The sequence below is a fragment of the Trichosurus vulpecula genome, chromosome 7, assembly GCF_011100635.1.
Source record: "Trichosurus vulpecula isolate mTriVul1 chromosome 7, mTriVul1.pri, whole genome shotgun sequence".
In the NCBI taxonomy this organism is placed as follows: Eukaryota; Metazoa; Chordata; class Mammalia; order Diprotodontia; family Phalangeridae; genus Trichosurus; species Trichosurus vulpecula.
Genome location: NC_050579.1, coordinates 242,309,300 through 242,322,165, shown reverse-complemented (window position 1 = coordinate 242,322,165; position 12,866 = coordinate 242,309,300). Strand labels below are relative to the sequence as shown.

At 34.4% G+C, this 12,866-nt stretch overlaps 1 protein-coding gene across 2 annotated transcripts in view; it reads left to right on the top strand.

Moving 5' to 3' along the window:
- UBR2 (ubiquitin protein ligase E3 component n-recognin 2) overlaps positions 1-12,866 on the top strand; it is a 145,914-nt gene that overhangs the window by 95,077 nt on the left and 37,971 nt on the right. For both annotated transcript variants that reach the window (XM_036769122.1, XM_036769123.1), the window contains exons 20-26: positions 2,912-2,975; positions 4,015-4,139; positions 5,124-5,176; positions 7,438-7,540; positions 9,163-9,211; positions 10,314-10,468; positions 11,697-11,799. In XM_036769122.1, the coding sequence (XP_036625017.1) occupies positions 2,912-2,975; positions 4,015-4,139; positions 5,124-5,176; positions 7,438-7,540; positions 9,163-9,211; positions 10,314-10,468; positions 11,697-11,799 (652 nt within the window). The remainder of the gene's footprint in view (positions 1-2,911; positions 2,976-4,014; positions 4,140-5,123; positions 5,177-7,437; positions 7,541-9,162; positions 9,212-10,313; positions 10,469-11,696; positions 11,800-12,866) is intronic.

The window sequence follows — 12,866 nt, the reverse complement described above, 5'->3', positions numbered from 1 at the left end:
ATATGATGTTCCAGGAAGCAAAGGGCTTAGAATTCCAACCAAGAATAACCTACCCAGAAAAACTGAGTATAATCCTTCAGGGGGAAAAATACATGTTTAATAAAATAGAGGACTTTCAAGTATTCCTGATGAAAACACGAGAGCTGAATAGAAAATTTGACATTCAAGCGTAAGACTCAACGAAAGCATAAAAATACAAACATGAAAGAGAAATCATAAGGGACACAATAAGACTAAACTATTTACATCCTATGTGGGAAGATGACATACGTAACTCCTAAGAACTTTATGATTATTAGGGCAATTAGAAGGAGTCTGCATAGACAGAGGGCACTAGTGTGAGTTGATTATGTTGAGATGATCTCAAAAGAATGTAAGGGTGACAAAGAGAGTTACAGTGGGAAAAGAGGGAAATGAAAGGAAGAATTGGGAAAATTCTCTCACATGGAAGAAAAGGAAGAGTTTTTACAGTGGAGGGGTATATAAATCTGTCTTGCCCAACAGGGAAGTAGGAGGGAAAGAGGCTAAGAGGAAAGAGTGGAGTGATTAGAGGCAGAGCAAATTAAAGCAGGCAGTGGTCAGAAGCAAAACAGACTTTTGAGGACCAAGATAAGGTCAAAATGGATACATGATTTAGCTATAAAGAGTAAAATGAAAAGCAAATTAGGGTAGCATGGGAAAGATTAACTGTTAGATGTATGGATAAGTAGAGTTTTTATAACCAAACGAGCTAGAGAAGATCATGGGAAGTAAAATGGATAATTTTGATTATATGAAATTAAAAAGTTTTCACTCAAAGCCAATACAGCCAAAATTAGGAGGAAAGCCAGAAACTGGGGGTTTGGGGGAAGGGCAGTGGAGAGAGGAACCTTTACAGCAAGTTCCTCTGATAAAGGCCTCATTTCTCAGATATGTAGGGAACTAAGCCAAATTTATAAAAGGAGAGCCATTCCCCAATTGACAAATATTCAACAGATATGAACAGGCAGTTTTCAGAGAAGAAATCATAGCTATTAACAGTCATATGAAAAAATGATCTAAATCGTGAATAATTAGGAAAATACAAATTAAAACAACTCTGAGGTACTACCTCATAGCTATGAAATTGGCTAACAAGACAGAAAAGGAAAATGACAAATGCTGGAGGAGATGTGGAAAAATAGGTGAGGTACACTAATGCATTGTTGCTAGAGTTGTGAACTGATCCAACCATTCTAGAGAACAATTTGGAATCATGCCCAAAGGGCTATAAAACTGTACATACCCTTTGACCCAGCAATATCGCTACTAGATCTGTATCCCACAGTGATCCCCCCCACCCCCAGAAAAGGATCTATATATAAAAAATATTTATAGCAGTTCTTTTTGTGGTGTGAAAGAATTGGAAACTGAGAGGATGCCTATCAGTTTGAGGAATGGCTGAACAAATTGTGGTATGTGATTATGATGGAATACTATTGTGCTATAAGAAATAATGAGGGGGATGGGTTCAGAAAAATCTGGGAAGACTTATACAAACTGATACAGAGCAAAAGTGAGCAGAACCAAGAGAACATTGTACACAATAACAGCAATATTGTAATAATGACCAGCTATGAAAGACTTAGCTAATCTGATCAGTACAGTGATCCATAATAATTCCAAAGGGACTCAAAAAATGCTACTGTCTACCTCCAGAGAAAGAACTGGTGAACTCTGAGTACAGATTGAAGTATATTATTTTTTACTTTATTTTTCTTGCCCTTTTTTGGGCAACATGGCTAATATGGAAATATGTTTTGCATGATTTCACATAAATAATGGATATCATATTGCTTACCTTCTCAATGCTTGTAGGAAGGGCAAGAGAGAGGGAGAGAATTTGGAACTCAGAATAAAAAAAAGAATGTAAAAAACCCAACAACATCCTGGAATTGTAATCTTAACATGAAGTAGTAGATAATATCTAGAGTATTAAGTTCAGTTTTGAGCACTACATATAGAGGTGGACATTGATAAATTTGAGAGTATCCAAATTAAAGCAGCATACCTAGGGCAGATCTTGAAGCACCATGCCATGTGAGAATCGTTTGAAGGAATTCAGGATATTAAACCTAAAGAAAAGAAGACTTGGGGGAGGACATGATTAGCTATTTTTAAATATTTCAAAGGCTGTCAGAGGAATTAGACTTATTCTTCTTAGATCCATAGGATAGAACCAAGAGCCGGGGGGGTGGGGGTGGAATTCCCAACAACTAGAGATATCCTATAGTGAACTGGATTGCTTCTTAATATAGTGCATTCTTTATTAATAGAAGTCTTCAAACAATTTCTTGAAGTGGTATAATATATTGCTTCTCCTGTATGTTGTAAGAAAGCAAATATTCTTAATCAGGAATAAGTTGGACTAGATGGCCTTTGACATTCTCCATGACTTTCATATTCTGTGCAATATCAGACAATGTTTATTAAGCATAGTGAAATAAAACAGATGCCATTCCTCTAATGCTTCCACGGTAATATGAGGTTGAGGAATCCTAATTCTGTTTTTTCATTTAATTGCCCGTTGTCACTCTCCATTCACATTTCTAAAATAGGCTCCAAAGCACTGAACTACATAGGAGCATTGTGTGGGATTTGTGTGACTCATGCAGAATGGTCATTGCCAAGTAAAATTGGCAGTTGTTTAATTTATAAACAGTATGAGATTTTGGATTCACTTACTGAGGAACACACACTCATATAATATAAATATATATGTATATGTATACATTTACGTATAAATATACACAATATATAAAATTGGTCAGTATACAACTTAATATTTTATTACTATTTGAAAGCCTAAATGCATCATTTTCCTTTTGTCAAACCATAAAGTGTGCTTTTTCAAACTTTTGCCCTTTGTCTCTCCATCCCTTATTTATAATAGGATGTCGTTCAGCAAAATAACACTCTAATAGAAGAAATGTTGTACCTCATTATAATGCTTGTTGGTAAGTTTTTGAATCTATCACAAATATAAATTTGGGTGGGTCTTACAGTTGCACATAGCTCAGAAATCCTAATAACACTTGGTATGTTACTGAAATTCAGTTCCTAGGAAAAGATATTACACACATGATCCTTCTCTCCTTTAGTTAGGTATGATGGAGGATTTGTGAAGGATGGCTCTTTAGAGTACCATCAACCTAAAGGGTTCTAAGGTTTGAGGAGATTAAAGGAAGAAATAGTAGCACACTAGAAAACAGAGTATTCAAAAGACTAGTGTGCTACTGTTGTTGCTGAGATTCCTGGGAAGTGATCCAAATGGTTTCTCTCCATCTCTTTGGGAAGCAAAAAAGTTTTCTTGGCATTGTTAAGGATAACAGTTTTAATTAGTGAACTATGGTTACTACAAAGGTTTTCTATACTTCTTTTTTTCCTCTGATTTCTCTTGCCTCCTGTCTTTCCCCTCATTCTCTGCTATTTTAGGTCCCTTATAACATCTTCATTGTACTCCACAGAAAAAGAATTGTAGTTACTGCCAGGGAGAGTGAAAATGGGGAAATGTGATGAAAAACAAAGGTTTTGTTTGGTGTGTTTTTTTTTTTTTTACCACAACATAGATGGACTTTTTCCCTGCTTACCAAGTAACAGATGAAATGAGAAGAGGCACTGTTTTTACTGTTTTTACTATCTGCCTATTACCTGTCCTCCTTTACTACATTCTACTCCCGACCCCCCCAAACCAGCCAAGACAGTAATCTATAGAAACCTGACATGACTATGATTCAACATGGTTGAGGTTGTTAATTAAATGTGGGATTCTTTCCTCCTATTTTCCAAGTCCAAGCCTCTTTCCTGCCTGTTTGTGGACCCAAGAACTCTTTAAACACCCATTGGTTTTGGTGACATTTGCCAAACCATTCACTTTCCCACTGCAAAGGCAGACAAACAGAGGGATACAAATAGAAACATATAAACAATTGCCTGAGTTACAAACCTTGTAGCTATTAAATCTATATGATTATATACTTTTTTCCAATTTAACAGGAGAAAGATTTAGTCCTGGAGTTGGACTTGTAAATGCTACAGATGAAATTAAACGCGAGATTATCCATCAGCTCAGCATTAGACCTATGGCACATAGTGAATTGGTAAAGGCTTTGCCAGAAGATGTAAGTATCTAAAACTTCACAATACATAGAACAACATAGAACTTTATCAGTATCAATTTCCTATTTTTTCTTCAAGTTTTCCCAAACTAAAAATAAAATACATCACTTGAATGTGCTACAGGGAGCAAATAGAAAGTCCTTAAAGATTTGTGCTTTTTATATTTATTGTATAATAAAATCTTGTACAATGCAATAAAAAGTTTTTGCATACCCACTCTTCTATAGTAAGTAGGAACTTATGAAGGTACATATGAAGTATACTTTAGCAACTTATGGAACAGTGAGATGGGGAAAGATTTTCCTTCCACTGATGCAGATCCCCCTCTGTTGATTTGGGGATGGTTTTCCAGAATTGTGGTTGATGAAAAATTAATTTTCATAGGATTAAGTTGATGAGCCTCTTCGCTCTTAACTAGTCTGATCCTTAGATAACAAGCATCATTTGTCCCATGCTCCAAAACTGTTTTAGATTGATAGAAGCTATCACCTTCAGTGAGACACTAAGAGTAGGATTTTATTGAGGAAAATGAATTTTAAATTTCCTTAATACTTTGAGTAAAGAATATTTAAAAATAAAAAACCATGTTTAAAGATGCCAGATGACCTGTATATTGCCATTAGTTTCATGAAAAACAATTTAGATAGAAGGTGATAAATTACTCAAAATATTTTTTTGCAAAATTTATTTTCAAGTTGTAGTTAATTGAGGTGATGCATGTAAATGTGTGTAATGCATGCAAACCTTAATGTGAGATACTAAATGTCAGTAATTATTATTAATATGGGCTTAGCATTTTCATTTAACCCTTTCTAGGCCTTGATCCCATACGGTAGTGGCATTTGATGATGTTCTTTGAAGTTATATTAAGCTTTGTAAATGTCAGCACACAAGAAGATCTTATACAAGTACATACATTGTGTATGAAGCCTCTGGTACTATTAACTAGTGATATGAAACACTTCTTTACCTATTATGCCATTCAGGAGAACAAGGAGACGGGAATGGAGAGTGTAATTGAAGCAGTTGCCTGTTTCAAGTGAGTTTACTTTCTAAAGTAATATTACATTCTAAAATTCCATTTTCTGAAGATGGCTGATTTCTCTAGTAGTAAGCAGTGAAGTGTGAAGTTTAATTTCACAGTGCCATATTTTTGGATAATTTCTTCTTGGTTGACCTAAAATTCTATCACATACCTTAAAAAATTAAATTAAGCCTACTTCCCATAATAATGTGGGACTACAGGAAACACAGAAATTCTCATTTTAGTCAATATGGCTGCCACCATTGAAGCTCACTGAATTACCCACAAGTGATTTTTTTGTATATTGATTACCTTAAAAAAAAAAGTGGTTAACTTGAGCAGCTGTTTCAAATAAATGCTTTGTACTTCTTGAATTATCTTTCTTTGTTCTCTTTGGCATTCAGCTTTTCTGCCTAGACTGTGTGAACCACCCTCAGCAGTTTTTAATGACTTCAGATCTTTGAGGTTTAGAAAAGCTTCTTAATCGTACTTTATCTACCCTCCAAAATATATCACCATTAATATGTTTGAAATGACCACTGATCTGAATAAAGTTGGGAGGGAAAAGCCCTCTTTTACATAGGAAGTTGGAAATTTGTTTTCAAAGCTATATTAAATATAATTCCATTCATATTAAAAAAAAATTAACGTAGCTTGTACTTTAATAATTTTCCTTCTAAATTTATTACAATAAACATTTTTTCTTATGCATTTTGAAGTGCCAGATACTGAAACAAGGGAACACTACATCTTCATCAAAAACAAAGAATCATAGCACCAGGAAATACTATGGCATTAGTATCTCTTTTTTGAAAAAATTCTTAGTGCCTTTTGTTTTTATATCAAAGTGATTTCTGGAAATTTCTCTCACTAAAATTTAACTTTCCATTGTAACCAAAAAAAAAAGTTAAAAAATTTTAAGAAGCATAATTAATTATATAAACAACAAAAAACATGATACTTTCCATAAATGCAGAAAAAAGCCTTTTACAAAATAAATTAACTCATATATCAAAATTCTTTAAAAACATAGTCATTGTGGGACCCTTGTTTAGTGTGATATAAAATAGATATATCTAGAACCAAGAGCATGGATGTGATGGAAAACATTAGAAAGATTACCAGTACATTTTAGGTAAAAAGTATGACTGTCCCCTTTCCGTGCTGTTATTTGACATAGTTCATAAAGTCATAGCTCTAGAGCTAGAAGGGACATTAGAAATCATCAAGTCTGATCCACTTATTTTAAAAATGAAGAACAGAGGCCCAGCAAGGTTAAATAACTTGCTGGTGGTATAATTGGCAGAGAAAGAATTTGAAATTAAGTCTTGTTACTCCCAGGTTGAGCTGTCTGACCTCACTCTTTCCAGTGCACTCTGATACTTCTATAAGTATACTTCTAGATAATAATTCTATAACAATAAGGCAAGAACAAAATCAAAGGCATAAACGTGAACAAAAATGGAGACAAAGCTATCCAGTTTTTTGGAGAACATAATGATGTATTCAGAAAACCTTAGAATCAGTGTAGAAACTAATCAGAAGCATTATTGGCTTCAGCAAAGTAGCAGATACAAAATCACTAACATGATCCAACCCTAACAAAAACCAGGAAGAAAGAATTAGAGAAATTCTCTTCAAAATTAATTACAAAATACATAAAATATCTAGGAGTCCCACAGAAGTCATAAATAAATATCAATATGAATACAAAACATTCCACAGAAAGAAGACTTAAATAGCAGTTCAGCAGACTTGGTTAGGTCAGGCCAGTAAAATAAAAGTGATGATACTATGTAAATTCATTTATGGATTTGGTGCTATGCTCTTCAGGTTATTGAGGAGATACTTAATAGAACTAGATAAAAGACGCAAAATTCATTTCGAGGAATAAAGTCTGTTATCTCAATGGAAATAATGGGGGGAAAATAGAAATGAAAGGAGAATTGTATTGTTAGGCCTCAGACTATGTTATAAAGCAATAATCATCAAAACTACTTAGTGGTGAAAGATCGAATCAGTAGAAAGACTATATAAGAGAGCCAGAAGCAATTAAAAAAAAATCTAATGCAGCATTTGATAAGTATGACAAGTTGTGTATAGAAAAGACTTCCTATTTGATAAGAACTCCTGGAAAAACTGTAAAAGTTATAAATTAGGTTTAGCTCTTTCTAGATTCTTGATCCAAGATCAGGGTCTTTGAATGAATGTACAAGGGTGAATGTAATTTCAAAAATTTAGCAGTAACAATTGACATCATTATTTTTTATTTATAGGAAACCTGGATTAACAGGACGAGGCCTATATGAACTAAAACCAGAATGCACTAAAGATTTCAATCTATATTTTTACCACTTCTCAAGAGCAGAGCAATCTAAGGTAATTAGGAAAAAACATGTACTCAGAAGCTTTCTGTTATTAGCTACTTAAAGTCAAATTGTAGGCTGTTATATTTTATATCAGTTTACAAATTTTCAAGATTCACAGTTAGGTGTTTCTCTTTCTCCTCATTCTCTTTCCCTCCATGTATCCAGTCAGTTGCTAAATCTTGCCATTTCTATTTCAATGTCATCTCTTGCAATTGAATCATTCTGTCTCTACTCAGCTATCATCTTAGTTCAGACCTTCATCGCCTCTCACCTTTATTGTTGCAGTGGCCTCTCTGCCTCAGGTCTCTGCCTACTCCAGTCCATCCTCCTTATTGAAGCCAAAGTGATTTTCTTTAAGTGAAGATCTGACTCTGATACCCCTACCCAGTAAACTCCAGTGGCTCCCAATGTTTTCAAGGCTCAACTATAAATTCTTTTTAACTTTTAAAGTCCTTTACAACCTTTCTCCAGCCTCTCTAATAATATTATCCATTACTCTCCCCTCCCACACTCTGCTCTCTAGGTGACGACTGGTCTCCTTGATTCTCAAAGGTGACTCTGTGCTGTTGGATTATCCATCCTTCTTGCCTGGCCTCCACCTCATAGAATCCCTGTCTTGTTTCATGACTCATATTGAGAACCACCTACTACATGAAGGTTCTCCTTAACTCCCCTAACTGCTAGTTCCCTCCCTTCTAGACAACTAAATATTTTTTGTACATATTCTCCTTACTTTTTTTCCTACATATACTTATATATGTCCTTGTTCTCTCCCATTAGGATGTGAGCCCCTTGTAGATAGAGATTATTTCATTTCGTTGTATTTGTATCCTTTCCACCTAGCACAATGCCTGGTGTAAAGTAAGCAGTTTACAATACATATTGAATGATTGAAATCATTTTAATTACAGTGGTTTTTTCATGAAAATTTATTGAAGTCTCATTTTTTAACCTCAAGTTTAAAATTTGGTCAAGTTTCTATAGGTTCTCATTCTAATTGGACTTTTTTCATAGAGTAATATAATCTAGAACTGGAAAGGGGGGACCTTGTGGATCATAAATCCAAATTCTTCATTTAACAGACATGGAAACTAACACCTAATTGGATTTCATGGCTTGCCCAAGATCACACAGATTGTAAATTACAGCCCCAATCTGACCCTGGGTCCTCTGACTATCAATTCAAATTCTTCCTGCTACCTCCAGCTATGAACTGTAAAAATTCAGTAGTTCTCAGTAAATTGGACTAAACTTTTCATCTCATAATCAGAGTTTTGATTTGCATCTTTGCTATATCTTTATTTGAAGCTAAGCAAGTTTGTTTTAAATATCTTTTCTGTACTCCCCCCCATTTTTTTTTAGTAAAGATGCTTTGGTTGATTAAAAATATATATATATATATATGTATATTTATATTTATATATATATTTATGTTTAAATATATATATGAATATATGTTTAAATGCTCTCACAACTTTTGTTGAAAATAGTTTTAAGGAATATAAATTTGCTCAAGCTAAATGGTAATCCTCTTGTTTGCTAATAGTTTGTGTAATTGATAATTCGTCATTTGCTTAGTATTTTTAGGTATCATAATTGAATTTTAATCTAAATAGCTTTGATTTTTCTTAGGCTGAAGAAGCTCAAAGGAAATTAAAAAGGCAAAATAGGGAAGATACAGGTAGGTGGACCTCCAAAGAGGGCATCTTTAGTTTCTCTTTCTTATTCAGTAATATTTATTGGATATGTACTGTGTGCAAGTTGTTGGAGATTTGTGTGTAAGGCTGTGATGTGAGCTGGGGATAAAAACAGTTCCTGTCCTCAAGGAGCTTGTAGATCAATAAGTAATATAAAAGGGAATACAAAGTAATTTTTTGCATGGAGATGAGATAGTAAGGACTAATAACTGAATGAATTAGGAAAATCCCAGGATAGGAAGTGGCACTTGAGTTGAGCCTAAAAGAAAAGTAGGATTTTTGAGAGGGGAAATACATTCTCAATGTGGGAAATAAAAGAGAGAGAATGAAGGTGAATCTGTCACAGGTGTGGCACTCCTACAGCCTAGGGCATAGTAGGGGAAATAAGACTTACATAAGTGATTATAGTCATGATATAGTATTAAACCAGGTGAATTCACAGGAAAAAGAAAATCTTTCTTCCCAGGAAGAATCAGGAAAGGTAACATTGAAGGGGGATGTATGAGGGAAGATAATCTAGAAGAGGAAATTTCTGTTTTTTTTTTCAACCAACAAACATTTTTCTTTCCTTCCCACTTCCGTGGAATAAAAGAAAAACAAAGTCCTTGCTTTAAAAAAATGCACAGTAGAGTAAAACAAATTCCCATTGTCCATTTCTAAAACTTTATGTCTCATTCTGCATCTTGAGTCCATCACCTCTTGTAAGGAATTTCAAGGCAAGAACAGGAGAGCATTGAGGAAGTGCTAGAGGTGACCCAGTTTTTGCTGAGCCTAGATTTCAGAGGGGTCAGCAATGAGACTGAAAAAGAAGACGTTAGGACCAAAGTATGGATTATGAGCCAAAAAGTTTATACTTCATTCTATAAATAATTAGTCCTTAAAAGTTTTGATCTGGAGTGTTGGGGAGAATGTACAGATGATAAAAACTTTGCTTTCCCAAGATTAATCTGGGCTGCCAGGGCATAGGATGGATAGCAAGAAAACCAGCTAAGAAGGTACTGTGTTTTCCAAATGAGAATTAATTAGATGCTGAAATAGTGTAAATATTAGTTTGTAGAAGAAACTAATAACAAATTTGTTTTTCAGCACTTCCACCTCCTGTTTTGCCTCCATTCTGTCCCTTGTTTGCAAGTCTAGTTAATATTTTGCAATCAGATGTTATGTTGTGTATCATGGGGACAATACTTCAGTGGGCTGTAGAACATAATGGATATGCTTGGTCAGAGTCCATGCTACAACGGGTAGGTTTGAAGATATTTTCAATTTTTTTTTTATTTTTAACTTAACAGCCACCAAATAATCAGCATTTACAGAGGCAAAGTAAAACAGAAAAAGAGATTTTCTACATGAAACCATGAATCTCTAATACATACAGGTTTTAGTATATGATAAGTTCAACATGTAAGCTGTCCTTGTTAGTATTTCCTTCTGACCTTCTTTTCTCTTCTATACGTTTTTGAAAGTATTTCACTGACCCTCTTCTCTTTTGTTTGTTCCTTTGTTTTGACAACCTGTTTACTCGCCCCCCTCTCCCAGTCAAGATAATTTCATGAAGATTTTAATGCTACTGTGTTTGAACAGAGAAAGAACAGTGTGTTTTATAGTGAATTGTAAATGCTGTTATCATGTGTCTATCTGAAGAAAAATGTGTTCATGATACATATTTTACTACCTTCACATAAATGTGAACTTTCTTTGGTTTAGGGTTGTAGCCACCATTTTTAGAACCTATTTGGAAGGAAATATGCAAAGAAGGAGAAAAATCACATCTTTATTCCTAAGAAAAGCAAAGTATAAATAAACATGTAAAATATGCATATAGAATTTAAGAGAGCTATGTTGGTTCAAGAATTTCATATGGCTCTTTTGTAAGATGTAAGAGAAAAGTTTAAACCTTTTCAGATATTTAGACTGAATTATAGAAGGAAAGTTATGTCTTTAAAAAATGCTTAGGAAGATTTTTAATAATCTTTCTCATGTTAGTTTAGACCTAGTAAAAAGGTGGGACTGGGCTCTGTGGGCATGGGCTTAGAGATGACAGTTGATTCCAAGCTCTCGTGATTATTACCAGGTAACATGTGTGCCAAATGTGTAGTTCTGGACTTTTGTCATGAAGTAGCATTGGTAGCCAGCTATTTCAGAAGGGATTTTGGATGACAACTCCAACTGAACAGATATTTATTGATTAGCTACTCTTTGCAAGGGACCATGAAATGAAACAGTTCCTACCATGAAGGGGCTTGTGTTTTTAAATTTAGCTAGGAATTGACCTTTGTATTTTCCTCTTATATGAACTTGAATTAGTAGTTTTTCTTAAGATTCTTTATGAGAAAAACTACTGTAAAATTTCATTTGAAACCCAATCTGTATGTCTTTAAAATTCATCTTTTCTATAGCTTACAATTTGGTCTTTCTTACAACAATTGAATTATCAGATATTTTCTTCTTAAAACTTCTGTTTTACTTTAGGTCTTACATTTGATTGGAATGGCACTACAAGAGGAAAAACAGCATTTAGAAAATGTCAGTGAAGAGTCTGTAGTGACATTTACTTTCACTCAGAAGATATCAAGTATGTCTCAACTTTATTTCTTAATTTTTTTGAGCACACATGTGATTTCATTGCTATGGGGATCTCCCAGTGAGGAACTTCCTTTACCCATGCAGATTAGCACCTTCTCTTCGACCAACACTATTCTAGAATTGGCTAGTTCCTGGGAGTGACTTGTGACTTGCCCAGGGTCACATGGACAGGATAGAAAGAAAGACAGAGAGACACAATGAGAGAGAGAGAGAAAGGGAGAGAGAGGTCACGGTCTGAAGTGGAAGCCAGCTCTTCATGACTCCAAGGTCAGCTTCTTATCTACTTTGCCTCCCTTTGTGAAAATGAAGGCTATACATCTTTTTAATAAACTGTGTAATCTCTAAAAATTTTGATCATAAAAGGCACTAAATGAATTGAGGCTAAGTATCCATTTCCTTTACTAAGCATCATTGTGCTATATGCAATTACAAATCTACATGTATTTTTTTTTTAATTTAAAAATTGCTCAGTACATCTGTAGATACAGCAGTCTGTTAGACTTTAAGCTCCTTAAGAGCAGGGACTGGCTTGTTTTTCCTTTCTTTGTATTTGCAGTGCTTAGCATAATGCCTGGCACATAGTAGGCAATTGGTAAATGTTTGATGATTGACTGGAAGACATGGACATAAGTTGATATGTTTTAAAATCATCACTTTATCTTTTATCCTTTATCTTTATCTTTCCAATCTACAATTTAAAAACGAAGCTATAAGGGGCTGAACTTGTCCTGGGGTGGTGGTAATAGGAAGATAGGCACACTGAGCTAAGATGGAAATGCCAGTTTTGGTCCCAGAAAACAGTTGATGAAACATATTTCCCTCCTCAGTAGAGGAATGAGGAACTGAGGTGTGGAATGTTATCACATGCCATTAGAAATGGAGTTAGAGAGGTTAGTTTTGCTTTGCTATTTTTCTTTCCTGGGAAGAAACTGGAGTGGGGGATATATTGGAAAGTAGCTGGGATGCCAAAAATAAAATCAATCAACAAGAATTAGTTCCTACTATGTGCCAGACACTGCTAGTCACTAGAGATAAAAGATAAAAATTAAATAGTCC